The sequence below is a fragment of the Fulmarus glacialis genome, unplaced genomic scaffold (assembly GCF_000690835.1).
Source record: "Fulmarus glacialis isolate BGI_N327 unplaced genomic scaffold, ASM69083v1 scaffold5799, whole genome shotgun sequence".
Taxonomy (NCBI): Eukaryota; Metazoa; Chordata; class Aves; order Procellariiformes; family Procellariidae; genus Fulmarus; species Fulmarus glacialis.
The window spans coordinates 947-21,768 of record NW_009231275.1 but is presented as its reverse complement, the minus strand read 5'-3'; the positions used below and the strand labels follow the sequence as shown (position 1 = coordinate 21,768).

General features: G+C 42.1%; 1 protein-coding gene across 1 annotated transcript; it reads right to left on the bottom strand.

Moving 5' to 3' along the window:
• Positions 1 to 1,830: 1,830 nt before the first annotated feature.
• On the bottom strand, positions 1,831 to 20,507 carry LOC104069934 (NIPA-like protein 2). The gene is made up of 8 exons (XM_009584493.1): positions 20,411 to 20,507; positions 18,306 to 18,427; positions 12,388 to 12,484; positions 7,961 to 8,096; positions 5,461 to 5,549; positions 3,677 to 3,740; positions 2,237 to 2,331; positions 1,831 to 1,925 (listed from the first exon to the last, which is right to left on the bottom strand). Exons 1-8 carry the CDS (start codon positions 20,505 to 20,507, stop codon positions 1,831 to 1,833), a joined length of 795 nt encoding a protein of 264 aa, XP_009582788.1.
• Between the last annotated feature and the right edge of the window lie 315 nt (positions 20,508 to 20,822).

The window sequence follows — 20,822 nt, the reverse complement described above, 5'->3', positions numbered from 1 at the left end:
ACAAAACCAAATCCTTTCACCCATTTGTTTCCCAGGTCACAGAATGAAAAACTGTAGGTCTCTTATTTCCATCTTTAGCACACACTCTCACTTGAGACTTAGAAAGTGGCTTAAATTTGACTTGCAAAAGAAAGATAGAGGCATGCCCTTGTTCCCTGGAGAAAGCATATGAAAAGAATGTGCTCTTTTTTTTATTTTAAGCTTTAGAAACTTGAACTCAAGCTGTAAGAGGGGAAAGGAAGGCCACAGCCAGGCAGCTGGTACAAGTAAGGTGCAGACACAGAGTCTTGTCCTGTGCCAGCTGGAAAAGATCCACATTGGAAAACAACTTCACAAGCCCCCCGTCCCGCGCCCTGGCTCCTGGGACATTGCTGCATAGGAAAAAATGCAGCTCTGTGTGCGCTTTGTAGGGTTTGAAATGAAACTGTCTTATGGATCTTCAGCTGTACCTGTTTTAAAATGAAATAAACAATTATTTGGGGAAAAAAAGAGACCTCATTTCCTCATATCCCACTGAAACAAAATACAGACAGCCTATGGCCCCTATCCATTACTGCAGATTAATTCACACCTGAAAAAAGTATCTTGTCCTAGACGCGAACACTTTTCAAGAGCACCTTCACTTGTTTCTGCAGAGGAGGTGTCTGACCCCCACTGTGCCAGCTGAGGTAGATCAGTGCTACCAGGCAGGGGTAAGTGGACCCACGATGAATGCCCAGAAGAAGCTTTTTTGCCAGGAAGCTGGGGCTGAGGGACACCGAGATCTCCAGGACCTGAACACAGAGCCTGTACTGCCATGGTTCCTATCACTGCTGGCTCTTCAAATCAGTGTAGAGACACTACCATTTAATGAAGGAAAAATTGTACTGTTGCCATAACTCTTTGTGATCCTGTTTTTTTACAGCCTTTCCTCATCCATAATTACCAGCAGTTTAGGAAGGAGGCAGGAGTTGCCCTACTTTTCTTTTTTAGGAGTATTTTTCCAAGACATCAAGGAAGGGAGCCTGGCTACCCTATTTGCTCTGGAGAACTTTGCACTTTCTTCACTAAAACATTGTTTTCCTGAAAACAGAGGCTAAACCTCAGGCTAGACTATACAAACAGATAGAATAGCCCAGTCCAGTCCAGCCCAGTGCACTGGACTCTCCTGGGAAGATGTAGTTCCCTAGCTCTGCCTTGGCTGGGCACCAAAAATATGTGCATGTGCACACGTGCCTAGGTTTATGGCGAATGTTCTCTTCCTTCCCCCTCCTCATACAAGTGTTTATTTCCTTGGAAGATAAGAGAATTAATCTGAGGGCAGAGGTAATCAGGATTTTCCCTCCACACATAATATAAAATACTTTGTGTGTACCTATTTGTTTGTATACTGTATATATACCCACAGTTTTGACTCCTGAACAGGTAGTATCAGATTTTTAAAGGTATTATACACATAGCAGAATACTTTGAAGTCACTTATGAAAATTCTTCTCATTAAGCATCTACACAGACCTGGGGGGCTTCAGAGGGGAATTTTTATAATCCTGTTCTGTGCCTATTTACATTTCAAGGCAATTAAGATTCTAAAAATATCCCCAAGAGGCATTGATACTAGGAGAATGTTCAGTTTCATTAATGGTTATTTAGTTTTTCTTAAGGCTTCCTTTATCTTCTTCAGAACACATTTGGGACAGCCATGGGATAAACTAAATAGGATTAAATAATACTATGACTCATCAACATACAGGAGTTCAACATATACTTGAAGATGACCAATAAAAAGGTGCTGCTAATCCTTGTTCCAGTGGCATTCCTCCTGTTAATTGGCATGTAAGGTGCTTTCTTCTTTCAGCTTTGACTTTTCACCGAGTCATCTTCATTATTCAAAGTGCCATAGCGTGAACTGTGAGAATCTGGTTGTATTTTGCCTGTCAATTTTTGTCCTAAGGAAATGGGGTGAGAGAAGGGAAAAACAACAGCTCTGTGAAGAATTTTAATAAAACAAATCCCCCACCAATCCATCATTTAAACATTCTTTGCTCCAGTAATCATTGTTTTCATTTGACTGGTTGTAACAATAGCTTGGAAAAACTCTGAAAAATTCTTTGAAAAATCTATTGGGAACAGGAATAGAAAATAAGGGAACAGTATATTTATTAAATATGACTAGAGCACATTTGTGACTCAACTCTCCTAGGTCATCCCATTATCTGATATCTCATTTTTGAACAGACAGAAAAAAAGCCCTACTTACCAGGAATATGTCCACAGTCAATAAAAGGAATTTGCAAATGCTCCTCTTTTTTATTTCTTGCAATTACAAATACACCAAGGAAAGATAGGAGACACCTGCAAAATAACAGTGGCATAGTATCATTAGAAACTGTTCACTGCATCTGAGATGAGGATTTCTTTCCAAGTTTCTTTTTCAAGGACTTCCAAACCCAAGCTGCTCAGTTTATAAAGAAACTTTTCTTCCTGGCAGCTCCATAAATTCATCTTGGGCTACCTTTCAGTCTATTTTTTGCCTCCTGAAGCTTTATTATCAGTTCCAAAGGCTCCACAGGCAAAATTACACTTTCAGCAATATATACCTAATCAAATGCCTGTGAGTGTGAGAACACAACATTTGAATCCCTGAGCAAATCTTCACAGAGCATCTAAGCTAGCATTCTAGCATTTGCAATTTCATTAACAACTCAGTCTAGCTGCAGACAATCAACATCTCTGTTGTTTTTCTCGTTTGACTGTGTGTCTCAGGGGCAAGCAGTAAGCCAGGAGCAATGAGAAACTGCTATGCTTGGATAAATTGTCTATCCGCTCTGTGTTGGACACACAACAACTAATTCCTGCCTGCCAAATACATGGGTTGAATTTGCTCATCTCCATTTTCTGTCACTTTTCCTCCAGTCAAACAAGATAGCGGTTGTGTGCACCTACTCTGGTCCACACAGAGAGTGGAGATGTACTCTCTGTGTACAGAGCACGAAGATGTCTGTAGCTATCAGCCCCATTTATTTGACAGCACTGTGGCAAGACACCTCCAGTTCTGGGAGATGCTTTTAACCGTCTCACACCCATTATCAAGTAACTGTCACCTGTCCCTAGAGGTGTTACAGTGCTGGTAGCCAGCAGAAGGTTTCTGCTCTCACAGCATCTAGGCCCTTCTTCAAACATTTATTGTTAACAGCTTCTTAGCATGCTCTGAACTTTTCCACAGGCGTGCTGTGTCTTTCTCGGCACAGGAGGATGAGGAAGAGATATTACAGCACTGCCTTGTAGGCAAGCAACTCATGTCATTGCCCACAGCAAAGACCAGCCGGACACGCAAGGTAACATGGGAGGAGATTTCTCTCGGTTGTAAAAGCACCCCCGTAACATGATCTTTAGTGGAAAGCAGTGACTTCTCCTTCCTGCTGGAGGAACACATGCTGCTGGTTTTTCATTCCATCATGAGATTAGTAGCTCATAAGTGTCTCACAGTTTTACATATTTGGATTCAAAACCAGGCCTCCGAACTCCCAAAGCACAGACATCAATCTTTCCTTTAATGTTTTTTTGTCCTACTATAATGGCTATTCCATAATACTTTAATAACAAGACGGGTTTCTTCTTACTGAGAAAAGAAGGGATTCCGCAAAGCAATGCTGTTCCAGTACAAATTTTAGTGCAGATTTTAGGCCGATACACTTACCCGAACAGAAACATGAACACGCTCAGCAAAGCTGCACTTTGGAATTCCCGATAAAATATGACCCCTGGAATGTGACAGAAACAAGAATTGCAGATCTTGACTAGCTTCCAAGTGATATGAATTACAGCTGGGAGGGTCAGGAGCAGTGTCATGCTCAAACAGAGCAAAAAAATCCCAAATAAGGTATTAATACACATTGTGATGGGTTCACGTTATGTGCCCATATTCCATTATTTAGGCTTTCTCAAGATACTGTATGGGACTGGAGAAGATTTAGTCTATCAGGTTGGAGCATGTGCTGTGTTAGTAACTGCACAGATGCAGGTATTTTTTGCATTGTCAGCAACAGTTTTTATGCAGGTCAAACTCAAGGTCTTATTCACAAGCAGAGTCATACCAATATAGCTAACAGGTTCTTCATGGATTTAGTTAAGTCACTCCAACAGACCATGCGGACATCTTAACTCCAGTTGGGAACAGGTTTTCGATAACTAGCTGTCCCCCTGATGTTTACACCAAGTTAAGGGCTCCAGCAGCCAAGTTTGCCGAATCTTTCTGGCTGAAGGGATCACTAGCTCTTTCTGGTCACCCTTCTTCCAGGAATTAGCACCTCTGCAGTGGAGGTGACAGAACCAGATGTGTATCTGGATCTCAGCTGCCCCAATTCACAGCCAAGTATATTAGCTTTAAACCACTGATGAGCACAGTTTTGCTTAGAAACACCAGAGTGTGAACCAGCACATCTGGTCTGACTGTATCTTCAAAGGCTGTAACTGGGGGAATCATGAAATGAGGTATCTTCTATGAGGACCCCAGCAAGATTCAGCAGAGGTTGTTCTTCTAAGCTGTACACTGGTTTAACTAACCTGGTGCAAATGCATGTGTATCCAGTCTCAAAGCTATTAAGCCATTCCTGAATAGGTACTTGATCTTTTAAGGAGGCACAAGGCCAAATTCCCCATATGGTCGCAAGAACGCAACCCCTTTTTGGCACAAGTCTCCTCTTAGTCACAAAGTGTAGGTCTCTTCTAACACAGGTGCTGAGGCAATCTGTGCATGAAGCTAACTCCCCTTCTCATTAATGGCAGCTCTGCATGAGAAACTCCTGCACAGCAATGACAGGAAAGCCCCCAGTGTGTGTTAAAATGAGTCATAAATGTTCTAACAACATGATCATTTTGGCTCATTGCTGATACTGCATCTTAGTCGTCCTCCCTGCTCATGTTCTTACGCTGTACCATTTCCAAGATTTGCAGTCCCTCTTTAACAACACTGAGTTCAAAGTTCTCACCCAGAATAAAATGTTAAATGCTAAAAAGGTCTTTGGAGTCATTTTATTTCCTTCACTTAACCTAGAATTCCACCTTCTGAAACGGAATATACACTAACTACTATGAAACACAGCTGGTTGTCATTTGAGTAGTTTGCCAGGCTGTTAAAATTACTCTACCAGTTTGGATGTAGAGAGGCTGGTGTGCACATGGTAAACGCATTTACTGGATGTCAAGATGAGGCTAGGATAAATGCAGGTACTTCTAATAAGCCAAGAAGGCAGAGTAAATTGTACATATCAATTCTGGAAATGCTAGAATTTGATTATCTTTATTTTGCTTCAAAAGTTGTGAACTTACTCATTTTTCAGAACTTAAACACCTGTAACTTAGCAAAAACTTCTTTTTGTGAAGACAAATATGACTGGTTTGTGTTCCTGTGCACAGGCAGTAATTCTTGAAAACCCGATGTTTACAAAATCGTTCTGTAGAGGCAGAAGGCCAGAAACAAACCTGAGATGATGGCACTGGTGGTGAAGAACACAAAATTCATGGGCACAACTGCTGTCGCTTCGTACAGATGCATTGCTTGATTCAAGAACCTGGAAGAGAAGCATTATTGCACCTCACGCCTACAGGAGGTTCATTTAAGTCAGGTTAAGTCTCTTTATGTCAGTTTAACAATAAGTGTGACCATTTCTTACCACAATAGCAAGTAGCCCTGGACAGATGCGTACGTGTATTGAATTTACCTTCCGGTTTTGACTCTGCAGAGTACAAACAAATAGGCGAAAACAAGAAGGTTGGAGTGGATTCTTCTGGCCATAGCCTGTCATTGGAGAGTCCTTTGAAGCTGTGTTGGAAAAACTTTGTCTGCCACAGATAAGGGAGGAATGCTAGGATATTACTGCTTATGGTCTGCATCGGTTCTTGGAAGCAGTACTGCCTGTGAGCGGCCAGGGACAAGTTGCTCTAATTTAAACTGGTTGTGTAAGGGTATATTTCCAGCACAGATATGAACACGCAAGTCCTCATAGGAACTGTTTCACTTTGCTGAAGTCCACATAGCTGCTACTGCTCAATCCAACTTGGCTAAAACACATATTTGTATATTTATCCATGCAATCATACCCCAGACACACTGTCCTGCCGGGAAAGTCCAGGAAGATGGCTCCAAGCCTGTGCTGCTTGGGTTGGAAACTCTCTGCTGTGCTCCTCAAAAAGGCAATACAAACCCTCACCAGAATCACGAGCAAGAGTGCGCAGGACTACAGGAGCGTACACTGCACACAAACTTGCAGGACTGAGACATTGGCCATGGAGCAGCCTGCACAGTCTGCATCAGCGGATGAAAAAGGCAAAGCAATTAACCCGCTTGTACGGAGACCAGAGCTATCAACATTTACCCATAGGGTGATGAATCATGAGTGTGAACTCTCGGATGCACCAGCAGATACTCTATTAGGTGAATGGTGCATTTCAGACCGAAAGAGAAAAATCAGGAGGCTGCAGAGTGTATTCAAAACCTATAAAAAGAACCATACTTAAATGTTTCACTGGTACAATATATATGCACAGTAAAAATCCAAGCTTGGATCTGTTTTAGCCATTAAAGTAATTGTATGGTTATTTTAGCAACTGTTGAACAGTCTCCATGGTGCTTTAAAAATAAAGAAATCCTACATATCCACAGGATAGTCAGGATTTTGAAGTCATTGAAAACACCTCATTATTTTCTTCCATTTGCAACAAACTTGGTCACAGGGACTAAAACAGTAATACCAAGGCCCAGCATTGAATCCAGGAGGATGTTGCAGCACAGGCTGTTCTGACCTAACACAAGACAGTCAAATAAAATAAAAGAGGAAACAAATAAAATGAAAAATTTAGACTGACAGCACTGTCTCCATTAGAAAATGTGTCCAACAGAGAAGAGAGAGACACTGAACCCAGGGGATGAAACGGGCACATTTCACTTCTGTTTTAATTTTGACCCAGCAAATGAAAGAAAGAAAAAACTGGCAAGAAGGAGAGGTTAATTCAGCAGCTTCCTATTTACCAAGCTTTTATTTCCTATTGTAAATGCCCTGAGCTTTTCTCCCAGTGAAGACAAGCTGGATGTAAATCACTCTATAATCTGCTACAGGGGAGTTCCTGAGTCAGCCATGGAGAGTCAGTGCATAATAACGCATGGACTTTCTGATTCCACATGGGAATTGTATGTTCTGCCACGAGAAAGCTGGGTTGGCTCTTCTACCGGAAAATAATCATGCAAGCAAACACTCAGACTCACACTGGAGCAGTCTAGATGAGATTACTGAACGACGCTATCAGCACCTGAAGCAGAGGGACCAGCATAAAGGGAATGGACTCTCTGTTCAGCTGCAAGCTGTATTTTACCATGCTGCCACCCCCAGCAATGTGCAAAGGCAGCATAAAACAATCACTTCACAGGCCAGAGGCCAGCAGGGAAAACTCTGATGTCCCCTGCACACTAAAAGTTAGCTATTTCCTAAAAAGATACAGACATAGAGGGTAGCGAAGTGCAACATGCAGATTTAACAGAGGCAGGGAGAAAGTTGGGGTAAACTCTCTTCTTCGGTCTGACAAGTGACATAAGCTAGGGAAAAGAGATGCATAATGAGGGTAAGCGTGGCCATTTGATTATTCAGCAATGAAGGTTGCTAAAAGTAACAAAAAATAATATTACATAAACATAAATTTCATTTCATGAGTTCAAAACCTGTGCCAAAACTAGAACTAAATTTGGGAAGACCTTGTATAGGGTGATAATGAGATGAGGTAACATTTGTGTAACTAATCAATTATAAACTGAGACGTAAAGCCTAAATTAACAATGTAATCAGCTGCAGGCAATTCATGCATCTGTCAAGGCTTTGCCAGGAATTTGTTGCCTTTAAGTGCAACTTGGGTCTGGAGTCAATATCAGTACTGAACAAAACTGACAGATAAATGGGTACAAATGTTAGGAGATAAGTAGAAACTCACTTACTTGACTTGGAAAGCACAAGAAGTTGCCATTAAAACAGTCATGATATAGAAAACAGAATAAGTTAACTGCATTTTCCCCTTCACAGAGAGTGTTATCATGCTGGCCACAGCCTTTACAGCAATGACAGTCAGCGATGCTGAAAGGGAAAGGGAGAGATTAGCAGGGCAGGATTCACAGCAGGGACCTCAGAGCATCAGTGAGGGAGGACAAGGTGTCAGGTCAGAGCCACAGAGCTGATCACCTGAAGACACACTGAGGTAGGATTTGGGCACCTAAAGCCAAGCATGTGATTTTATAAACATTCGCTAAGCTACTGCCTATACGCAGATTGGCCTTAATTCCATGTGTGCCTCGTGTTTTGCTTGAAAGTTCTTATAGCACCGAGGTCTGCAACCCTGCATCTACCTAAAGCTTCCCCATTTTCAAAGGGTAGCTGAGGTTAGAGTCAGATAAAATCTGTGTGCATGTGTGAGAGAGGCTAAGCTCAGGTAGAGGAAAGAACTGGATCTACTTCCCACTGCTGGGCACACATCCTAAACACTGGACTACCAGTCAGAGGTGGTACAACAGCCTCCACATCTTCCAGACATACTTTATTTAGCTCCAGCTGCTAATTTGGAGCCCATGTTGCATTATTCAGGAGAGGTCTGAGAGGTCTCGTTAACTGTTCAAAGCAGCTGGGGCACCTCCTAATAGCAGCCTGCATGTGACACCAGCAGCATAAAATAACTTCGCACCCTCAGGATTTCTCTGCTGAGACGGGAGCTGGCCAAAGCTGGCCAAAGCCGACTTTTGGGATCACACCACAAAGCACCTAACTCTCCCCACTGGTTATGTACAGAGAGCAGGCAACCAACACAGGGGTCTGTTTCTTTTCAGGGGCCAGGCTTTTTAAGATCATTACTGGATTTAGCCCACTGAATAGAATACTTCAGTAGTGTGTTTTCAATCCATTTAGTCACTGTCATTGCGTCACCACAAACAAATCTCTGACAGCAGGCAGTGATTTTAATACATGTCGCCAGTTCAGAGAAGTCTTGCAATATACATCTTTTCTAAAAGGGGCTGACAGTTCAGCTAAGAGTTACTTTAGATTTCATTTTGGAGTGCTCTCTTGGTTTGTTGAAGCTAACCCAAGTAGGCTGTGATTACTGCAAATAAAATGTAACAAATTCAAAAGAAACTAAAAATGATAAGAAGAGTCAAGGTGCAGAGATGACTGTTGAAGAAAGATAATTAATCGTCAGGAGCACCGTCCCCCAGCTGGGATCCAGTTCCACCCTCTTCCAGAGCTGAGGAGTGTTGGATTTCGGTGGTCTGATTCATCCTCCTGTAACTGCAAAATTCAAATTGGCAGGGAGAGCTGCACTGTGCAAAAAGTTCAGGCCGAGGGTTGGGAGGAAAGGTGGGGGAAGAAGAACAAATTCAGGTCTGTGGTTTTGATTGCAAGCATTTTTCTTATAGCAAGTCCAAAAGTTCAGGGGGAGTTTTAGAGTTGCATACATCTTGTGATGATCCTGTTCACCGCCATGAAATCCACCGTTTTCATGACAACCTTTCCACCTAGTACTTCACTTCTTGCTCTGTAATGGAAATAGGTGGAGTAGTTTAACAAACACAGCAGTAAAAGTGAGCAGAGGAGGTCAAATCCTGGCCTGCAGTGGTGTTAATGGTATGATAAAAAGCCAAAAAATACACTCAAGCCCCAACAAGCAGCCTACATAAAAATTGAGATTTGCACTCTAACATGGGGGAGTTATTATTTTAAAAGAACACTCACAGGTAAAAATTAGTGGTTTGAATTGTCCAACTAAGGGTAAAGATTGCTGAAAATTTGTTTCTGATGAAAGGACAGTTTCCATTCCTTAAGTTTTAACAAACCAGAAAAGAAAGCATCAGGGGTTTTTTTTGTTGGTTGATTGGTTTGGGTTTTTTTTGAAGAGTGGAATGATTTTTTAGTTAAAGTAACCCTGGAATAAGTTTCAAAACCTAGGAAATGGTTTTCCTATCTCTGATAGAATGACCCCCCCAAGGCTCGTGTGACAAATGATGTCACTTTCCAGCTGTTAGGGCAGGAAACTCAGAAATCCCACTTTAATCTGAAATATTTCCCCCCAAACTTATGATAACTCCCAATATATATATGAGGTAAGATAATTCTCACCAAATGAACTTGCAGAGTTGTACTAAGCAAAACGTTTGCAGATTTTCTCATCACCTCTGTATTTCTTCATAATGAAAGTAGTCTCATATCCAATGAAGCACAAAGACTGCCTTCTTTTTAAAGAAGCCTTTCTACATTTCATTTACATCTGTACAAACCCTCCACGAGGAATGTATCTGTGCAGGTGTGAGAAAAGGCAGAAATCCCTTTCCACAAGCTCCCAGCGAGAATTTTCTGCACAGAGACCCCAAGTCTCATCCACCCCTCCCGCAGCCAGGGCCCTCCAAGGGCAGTGCATGTGTCAGACAGCTGGGAGCAAAGCTGCTGGGCCCTCTCTCAGCCCCCCATCACTTTGCTCAGCAGAAAGGTTGGAGAGCAAGCAGAAGGCTCTAAGTGTAGATTTGTGGGGACTGCCAGGCACCAGGACGGCTGCAGGAACCGGAGCCAGCCACAGTTCTGGGTTTCCTGCTCGAGGGAAATGTCAGTATTTCAAAAGTTCCCATGAAACAGAACTTGTTTGTTTGTGTCTTTTTTAATAGAGCAGAAATAATGACACATTTTTCCTGAAGCTGCATATGCCCACCAAAACCTCAGCAGCCACCAGCTGAAATTGTTATTTTTGGTTGATTGCAGCCTGACCACCAAACTGCAGTTAGTGCCTGCGGGGGCACAGGTTTGCAGCCCTGCTGCTGTTCAGCAGCTCCCCATGTCCCTTTGGCACCAGTGGCATCAGGGCTGGCAGGCTCCACAGCAAAATAAGCACACAGGGCTACGCAGCCCAATGGCCCAGGTCTCCCAGCGCCATGTGTAAGCCTTGCTTGGGGCAGCCATCATGGTGGGTCTGCCCAGAACTGCAGCAGTCAAGTGTAGAAGCCCATCTGGGGCTTCTGGGGATCTTCAGGCTTCCAGCTATACGACAAGGAGGCTGGACCCGCTCATCGCTCAGGAGCACGCAGTACTTCACGCTCCTCATGGCAGGGTTGGAAGCTGCAGAGTAGCTCAAGTGAGCTCTGCCAAAGCTCCCAGGCTCCATGCTAGGAGCTGAGGGATGGCTGGGTGCACAATTCACTTCTCCAAATCAAGAGCAGTCAAACAGTTAGACCTAAGGTTTTTGGGGCTCTTCCATCTCCGCCTCATGCAGTGAGCATGGAAATCCTTCAAAGCTTCTGCAGAGCTACAGATCCTAATGTTCCTAGCGCTGGGAAACATAAGTGGGAAGACTGTCCCAAAAAAGTTGATCTGAAAGTCTGAGATTTTCAGCTGGGTAAGAAACCAGTCAGGGATCTGAAGGCAGGCAGTTAATAAATCTGTGAGGGTTTTTCACGTTCAGTTAAATCCAAATTGTGTAACTGGCACACTTCAGTGAAATTCTGTTTTATCAAAACACTCATGACCAACTCCATTAGAAATGTGCTTTATTAGTCTTTGCAGGCTGACACACGCACCGACTGAACTCAGTGAAAATATAACCACTGACTTCAGTGGCACAGTTCAAGCACCTTTCACTTCAGCCAAAGAAATGTGGTGTCCCATCAGGGTTTCATGGCAAGTGACAAGACAAGTATGGGAGAAAACATGGGGTGGTGACAAATTCTTAATATATGCCTGCAAGCAGTAGAGCTTTAGAGATAGCCTCCTGACATTTTTCAAAACTGATTCAAGTTTAATTTTATTGAAAGCTGTCTGATAAAATGATCTCCCTTCTTTCCCTGGGTATTGATTGTGGCAACGTTAATCAGAAGGCAAACTTCAGTGGCCCACTGAGTTCTTGCTATGCTTCTGGAAAGGTGGTAAAGTATGAAATGTTGCATATGCAAGCATGAATAATTCAAAGAAAAGGTCCTGTACAGTCACAGTGTATCACTGCATTTGCTTACAGAGTGCTTACAAAGTCTTAAGCTGCTCTGATTTAAAGTACTGACTTCACAGCTAGCCTGCTCTCCAAAACTAACAGTCCCCTTTCCCAGGATCTAAAGCTAAAGCGTTATTTAAAAAAAGCTTCAGAACACCATTGCACACAGCGTATTAATTTCAGGAAATCTGTAAAAAGAAATAGTCCCAGCGATAAGCATAGAAATTATGTTTCTTAATCAGCTTTTCTCTTCAAAAAGAGACCACAGTAAGAATCATGTGAAATGTTTCAACGATTCTCCTTCAGCACACTGCTTTGAAATGTCCCTGATCTAAACTAGCTGGGGAGCCTGAGTGACAAGGAATTGTCAAGTAACAGACAAGAACATTAAAGTGAATAAAATGTTCTTACCCAGTAGTGCTACCATCATTAACAAAACCACCATGTGCTTCACAGCCTTTCTTTTGTAAAAATAGAGGAGAATGCAGAATATCATAATTTCTAAGATCTGGAAATAAAAGGGAAGAAAGTTAGAGCTGTGAAACTATGTAATAAATGCTTCATTCGAAGTCTTTGAGATGTCACATTCATTTTCTCTGCTCCAACAGTTCAAAGGCAAATTACTTTATTAAGCATCTTCTGCTAAAAACTAACCTTATTGCCAGTTGACTGAGCTATCAAACAATTATTGTCATTTAACTTTCCTATTATAGCAGAAGTTAAACTTTGAGCATTTTTTATTTCTTTAGTTTTTCTTTTTGCACTTCCAGCTATATTTTGTCACTGGTAGCGTTGAGAAGACTTTTTTAATGTGACATCAGATACCCATGTTTATCGGTAATAATTCTTATAGAAACTCTTATTTATAGTTCCTAAAGAGTAAAGCACTTACCTGGAGGAACAGCAGTCTCTCCTTCTAGCCATGGTATTCCTAATGTCACTGTTTGTGACATGCAAGCTTATTGTTGCTACCCTCTTTGCCCTTCTCTCAGTCCTACTAAAAAAAATCCCCCCAAACACTGTCTTTTTGTTCAAACTTTCTGCCATACATCATAAGGAGGAAAACATTTATTTCATGTGGTGGTTCTCAAATCACGGGTACCTGTCAGGAGTTTATCTTGAAAAGCTCAATGACACACTAGCAGACCACACTGCAGGACATCTGCAGCTGCTGAAGCAGCTTTACCTACACTGTGAATGGTCCAAACTTGCTCCTTCAATAACATCTGAGAGCTAAATGATAGACAGTTAAATTTACTGACTTGCTGATAATGTGTCTCTTTGCAGATTCCCTTAGTAACCCTTGCCTTTTGCCATCTCAAAAGCACGGGTATTCTCCCTCCCACCCACATTGCCCAAATACCCTTCCATGCGTAGAGAAAACAGCAAGTGCAAGAGCCAAAAATCTTTTGTGAAGCACAGAAGACTCATGAAAACAGGGATGATGGACCTCTGCACTGAGGGGTGCTCAGAAGCCTGGTAGCCTTAGAGACTGCATGGAGAAAGAGAAGTTCATTTGTGCATGTTGGAAAGTAATCAAATGGGGGAAATAAGGCAGAAAATGAGATTGTCATCATTAATGAATCTGGTTACTGTCATTTTTTACCAACAAAAAAAGTCATAGAAAAACCTCATGTCTATCTCCTTCGTTTCATCACCAACATACTAATTTATGTTTTATAATGCCACTCCACTTTTAAACCAACAGTCGCCATAAGCAGCACTAGACTTGAAAAGACCTGGGCGTTGCGCTGACGAAATTTCCAAAGAAGCGACTGAACAGTTACTAGCGGCAGTTATATAATGTAACATAGCCGATTTCTCATTTGGAGAGTGACTGCAGCAGGAAAGCAGCCATCAGCTACATTCAGTTACTAAAATTCTCTACCACGCTCACACCTCCCCCAGTTTAGCAGTGTTCAAAAATATGAACAGAACATAATTATGCTTTAATGCATTTTTTATTTACCTTCACACTGATCCTTGCTCCCAAAGACAACCGAGAGACAATTGCATCTCAGAACATTAAAAACACAAATTTCTTTCTTTAAAAAATGTCAAATATTTATCACAAGATTAAAAAAAAAGCGCAAACTGTGGGGTTTTTTGTAAAACGTGTTGAGTATAATAAAATATTTTGCTGTTGGTTAAAAAAAAGCATTCCTGGATTAATCTTTGTTTAATAATCTTTGTGATCTCTTGTGGAGTGCTGGTGTCATCTCCCTCCAGAGCGACATCCCTCCCCACCAGGCTTGCACCCAAAGGTGAGAGCTGGGCCACCAGATGGTAGAACAGAGGCCTTTGCCTCAGTCTCACAGCAAGTAACTTGGCCAGCCTCCCCAGCTTTATTCAACAGTGTAATACTGGGTATGTCTAAATCAGGAACTAAGGCAGAAGTCTGCAGAAGACAGAAGATCTGCAGGCATGTGAGTTCATCTTGGCCTCCCCGTGGAAAACTACAACAGGGTTTTGAGGGAACTCGAGAGGAGAAGTAAAGGTAGCAGCTTCACTCTTCATGCCACTGGCAAACACGTCTTAGGGCCAGAGGGGAATATCACATTATCAGGCTGCAGCTACAACAGCCTCCAAATAGTTTCAGTTGCTATTTTGACAGTGAACAGTTGCTAACAGAATGGAAGAAAGCTGTGCTAAATAAATATTTCCCACATGGAAAGGTACCCAGGCTAAGAAAGAAGTTCCAGAGATGTCTCTTCCACGACGTGCCAGTTCAGGACTCACACACAGGATGGTGTAATTGGGATGGGGCCATGGCACCAGGTGAGACAGCACTGCGAGACCTGCTTCCCCCCCAGTGCAAACCTGAGCACCTCTCCCAGATCGTTGGACTGGTTGCCACAGAGTGTGCAGAAACCCATGAGACAGTCCTACTGTAGGCAGCCAGCTACACCTCGGGTATTGTCATTTTGATCCCCTAGACAACTTTAATAACAGTGCCAACAGAAGGAAGCATCGTCATCTGCCCTGTGACTTAATTTCAAACTACGCGAGAACAATCATCCAAAAACAAGCCCAGGGACAGTTGCTAGCTCAAACCGCTCCATTACACCAGCTCTGGTGCTCCACTCCCTCTTCCACCTCACTCCGACCCCCGGCGTGGCAGGTAGTGCCGAGCATCACTGACCTCGACTGAGCCAAGTCACTGTTGCTTGGCTGCTTCTGCCTCCTGAGGAAGCCCTAAGAGAAGCAGTGGTGTAGGGCCAGAGATGGCAGTCCTGTGGCCGAACCTGGGGAGAAAGCTATGTTTGCTTTTCAGGGCTGTTATTTAAGTTTACTCAGCTCTGTCAAGTCTCGCACACTAAGCATGAAATTCAAACAATTAGTTCTCACCTTGTGCTGCCCAGCAGCCAAACTATTCTTCCATGGTTCTCTGCCTCTCAGTGACCCACCAACAGGTCACCTTTAATCACAAGACAAGGGAGAGGCCATCACCTTGAGTCACGCTGCAAGCAGAGTGCATGGCTGCTAACAGAACCTCACGCAGACAGGGACCCTCCTGGGGTGGCCCAGCTGTTACCTACGATTGTGTCCTGAGAATTACCCAAAATAGTGCTCGCTCTCATAGTTGATAGCTGTGATAGCGTTAAATACAAAGTCCAGGAATGGGAAGTGTGTAGATTATATCAGCTTCACATACTCTGTTTAGAGGAATTGAAGGAACTTGACCTGCTTACAATCATTTTTGCTATTATAACTAATCTCTACTGAAGTCTCCTCAAGCCCACATCTCATCAACATTTTTTTATAATAATGATGTTTTCCATGTTTCTAAGCATTACCAGAAGGCATCAGAACAAAATATCACATTGTCTGCCTCAACTGTTTTTCTGGGATATACAGCAACATAGAGACCAATGACCCAGGAGGATCTTCTAGGCACTTTGAAGGAAAAGCAGAAATGCTTTGAACCTGATTTTACAGAGATTAAATATTAACAACCCAATACTCACTATGCTTATGTTTAGGGAAACCTAAGAGCTTCATCTATAATTGATGTTTTCTGCAGTGACTCAAAGTGCACATAAGCAAAAGAAAAAAAACAAGCTAGGATGTCATTCTTGCTCAGACATGATTATGCTACTGCAAAGTCTCGGAAGGTGACTCAAAGTTGTCTCATGTGGGAACTAGAGGCTATTTCTGCAGAACTTCTCTGATGCCAGTGGAGTGCCACATGGGGATGGTTTATCACCCACACAGAACATTTTGTACCATTGGGGCTTTGTATTTCTCAGCAGACCACACTTCGGGGCTACTTTTAGAAAGACTGTTGGACTGCATTATACTGCTGTACTGATTCCTCGCTATATATTTATACTGGAAACTCTGCAACTTCTGCTGCACTTTTTTATATCTCAGCAGCCAACGTGTGCTAGGCATTTTACAAACAATTACAAAGAGCTGCTTCCCTGCCCAAAGAGAATGTTTACAGCAGGGTTTGCTTGAACTTCCAGCAGCATACCAGGATAATTAGGCTGGTATCTCAGAGTCTCTTGTGGAGCCTTTCACTCCTCCCTCTTCTTTGGACAGAGGAAGCTCAAAACAGATGAATCCAGGGACCAGAAGGAACAAATAAGCTTGATATGTTGTTGAGTCAACAAGATTTGCTGTGTACTTGCTCCATCCTTCCCTGCAACCCATGCTGTACATGTAGAATTGGATGCTGAGGCAGGGAAAAGGGAGAAGAGGGGAAAGAAAGTCCAGGGATTACCTATGACCTCCTCATAATGTCTTCTAAGGAGTCTCCTAAGACTCCTAAGTCTCCGAATGTCTCCTTAGACAGCACAGTCTTCCTAGGCATTCAACTGTGTTCCTATTAACTTTTCTTGAAACAAAGTCAAAAAAGTCCTCAGATGGGGAAAAGCCCTTTTCTAGCAACCTGTTGGTTTTAAGAAAATGTGAAGACCATACAGCACAGAGATATCTGGTATCACTGGGTGTAGATGGAGAGTTTTCTCACTGCACCACCTCTACACAAATAGGTGAGGCAGCAATTTAAAATCAGTGCCTAAAATGCCAGGCTGTTTTAGTACCTATAGGTGGAACTGCATGGTAGAGGGGGATATTCAGTAGGAAAGAGAGAGGGTCCTCCAGTGAGCACCAAGACCCCTGTTCTGAACCACCTCCTAAACAAGTCCTTCTCCCTCTGTTGATTACATGGATTTGCTGAAGCTCTTGCTGAGGCTGAAGCTACCCTTACTGAGTACTGCAAAACTCTTGGGCATTGCTTTCAAAAGCCTCTCCACTGCGTGATTGAAAGTGCATGTTATGAGTTATGTAGCATGATCATTAATTTCTTCCACTGAGCTGTATCACCATCTTTCAGGAGCTTTTAAAATGCACAAAAAATTGAGCAAGAGGATCAAGATTTTTTTGTGTTAGCATGTACTTTCTGCTTAATCAGTAGTCTCATGGATAGTTAAGATGCATTTAAAGCCTGCAGGTTGGCTAAAAGGTTAAGGTCCTTAAACTGTCTACTCAGTGGCTTTTTAACTGAGCTTCCTACTGAGAAAATCCACCACGCTAATAATCTAACCCAAGTGAGTCACTTTACTGTGAAAAAAGGACCTGCTTCTGAAGCTCCTATATTCCATCTCTTACATTCAGCGGGAGGAACAAATTTTCAGCATTCCAGAGGAAAAGAGAGAGATAAATTCTTCCTGCTCACTCTGGTCTTGTTCCTGATGCTAATTAAATACATCAAAGAAGACGTATGGTATTTGAAGTTTATATACAGATACTTTAATCAAAATGGTATTTTTGTATTTGAATTCAAACTCGGGTTCAGATTAACCTGAGTGGAATTGAAGCAGGCCACCTCTCCACATCTCAACTCCATACAAAGCTCCTTTTGGCCAGGCTTAGCAGCATGGGGATAAAACAGATATGAAACAAAAAAGCAGGACCAAGAGCATACATAGCCTGATTTTTAAAAGCACAAGTCCATCACATTGCAGAAAAACACAGTAACTTAGATGTACATGCAGACAGTGTGGCATGAATACATATATAGGAAATATAAGCAGTGTCAATATTTAGTTTTTTCCTCAAGCCCACTAAACCCCAAAATCTTTCCATTCTTGTTAATCCTGCACAACTGTGACTTTCCCTGGAACGTAGTTCGGAAGACTTTTGGTTCAGCTTATTTTCAGCTTGGGAACTGGAGCGATGACCCAGAGACTTGCTCTCTCTCCTGTGAAAATCACACAACTTATCTTCAGGAGCATTTTTTCTGCCACTAATTCATAATGCTGCAAAAAGCCCAATAACCCCAGTTTTTCTGATTTAGGGAGTAGTATGAACCAGATACTCACCGAATATACCAAAAAAGGCCAGCTCACTAAGTAATTCTGTACTCGTCTTGCTGTGAGCTCTTGGGGTACATTTGGAGCAAATGTCACCAACAAGTATGTCCCTGTTACTGTCAGTGTTCCTCCTTTAAAGAAAAGGACACATTATTTTGGTAATACAATATTTGTTAATCATGGTCATCCTTGCTTTCCAGCTGACTTGGAAATAGTTTCTTGAAGAAAATTTAAGTCCATTTAATCAGATCTGGGCTTAGGTAATTGGGTTGCCTTGCATTTGTGGTCTTATCTAGTGTAACTTTTATTAAAGACTCAAAGGATTTTGGAAGTATGAAAAAAGCTGTCAGTAAAGCCTCATGAACTAGGGTTCCAACTCAGCAATGCATTTTCAAATACTCTCAATTCTAATACCGATTGCATGACAAAGGAGAATCGATCCTTTGTATTTCTCACAGGCACAAAGCAAGTCACATAAACTTACCCTAAACTGAAAGGACAAGTTGCTTACTGAGGCAGACAGCTAGATCATTAACCAGGGTAAATAAACACCGTTCTCCTGAAGTCAGTGTGGCCACAGAGATCTGCACCAGCTATGGACCTGCCCGGGAAACATCAAGCACAACAGATATGTTCCAGTCCAACGCTCATGGGAAGCTGTCACGATGCCAACATTTTGCCACTCCCTGTTGTATTTGCAAACCTATGAACTGTTTTATAAAAGGTTGATTTGCAAAAGACCGTTCAGCCCTTAGGTTGCCAGGGCCCCTTTTCAAGGTCGAACTTGCATTATTGTGCTTTTAATAAAAATCTGGAAGTTCTGCCTTGTGGATAGCCAGCTGACAAACACAGATGTTCATCGAGGTATTGAGATAGAAGTGAGCCGATCCTGAGCTCATAAACTGTATTGGATTAAGGAAGATATTAGCTAATCAATTTTTTTTCAAGTAATCTTTAAAATTCTTGGCAAACCTATAAATTGGTGTGGAATACAAGGCTCAGGAATACCAAACAAAGCACATCCGGAGGACTTTGCTGGCACTGCTATCGCACAGAGTTCCTTTGGAAAAGCAGAACTGTTCTATATTTATGTGCTTGCAAAAACATTACCATATTTCCCATCATACAGCTCATTCCTATGGAATGTAGCAACATTGTTAAATCCTTCTTGCAAAGTTGAACTCACAGAAATAAAATAAATCAGTGCTTGAACACTGGTTAAAGCAACACACAATGTATAAGGCCATAAGGGAAACATGATCAGTCAAGGGAGGGGGGATTTTGAATGTAGCAGCTGAGCTGGCAAACTTGGATCCCAAACCTAAATAAATATTATAGTATTCCTGGAAGAATACGGAACAGATCTCTCCAAAACATTCATGAGAACAGCTGGGATGTCCTTGTTACAGTATGGACAATCAAGCTCAGGCGCTAGGAACCCCACAGAAATACTGTAGCAACACCAGGTGCTCTGTCCCAGCCGAGATGGCTTGTGTCTTTAAAGCCCAAATCCTTAAATACGTTTGTCTCTCACTATTACTGTGTTCAAGCAGGGCAGTTTTGATCTGCAAAAAAATCTTGGACGCAGACAAAACGTTGACGTGCTTTTACAGTGAAGACCATGTTTCCCAACAAAACATTGACAACATGATTATTTGTTCTCTGAAGTGATAAAATTAATACCAAAAGGGAAGTTGTCACTTTTAATTGAGCTTGAATTTTTGTGCAATGTCTATGCAGTAAGAAGAAAAAAATCTTATATTTGAATGAATTACTCAATAGTTTCATTGTTTTTCTTAAAATTGTGTTGTACTCATAAAGATAATACTAAATACAACCTCAGAGGCAAAAATAGACAATGAAAATAAATTTGAGCAAAAAGGACACATAAGGAATGAGTTATGGTTATAAGAGCAGAGGATTTGGGAATGCAGTCTTTTCCACATGCATTGAAGATTCTCTCTCTTTTTGTCACTTCTTCCCAATTTTGAAAGTATCTGCCTCGAAACACTTGCTCAGGCAAGTGGGAGTGTGAAGGTGGGGGGCTGTGTGAGAGTTACAGCTTGCTAAGCATATGGCGACACACATGTCCATATTAGCAAATGCTTACTTACCCAATATATCAGCAGCCCTCATGGTCTTCTTTAGGAATAAGACAGAAATAAATGCACTACCTAGAACAGAAATATAAAGACATTTTTTGTATTTCATAGAATATCAAGTGCTGTAACAAAAAGCTGCCCTGGGCCAAGTATAAATATATCTCATGGCTGTTGTTTTTGCACCATAACATTATATAACCAGCCAGGAGTCCATTCCAGCAACCAACCAACCCTCAGTTTTTGTAAGATTTTAAACGTATCCAGCAGGCTCTTACGTGGCTGAAGAGATACAATACCCTTCCCATCTCCCACACAGACACTGCTTAAACTGCTCTGATTCAGTCATATGTGGAAGTGTCAGAAAAGCTGGGCACCAATCAGCTTTACCATTCCACTCCCCGTTTTGCCACCAACTCACTGTATG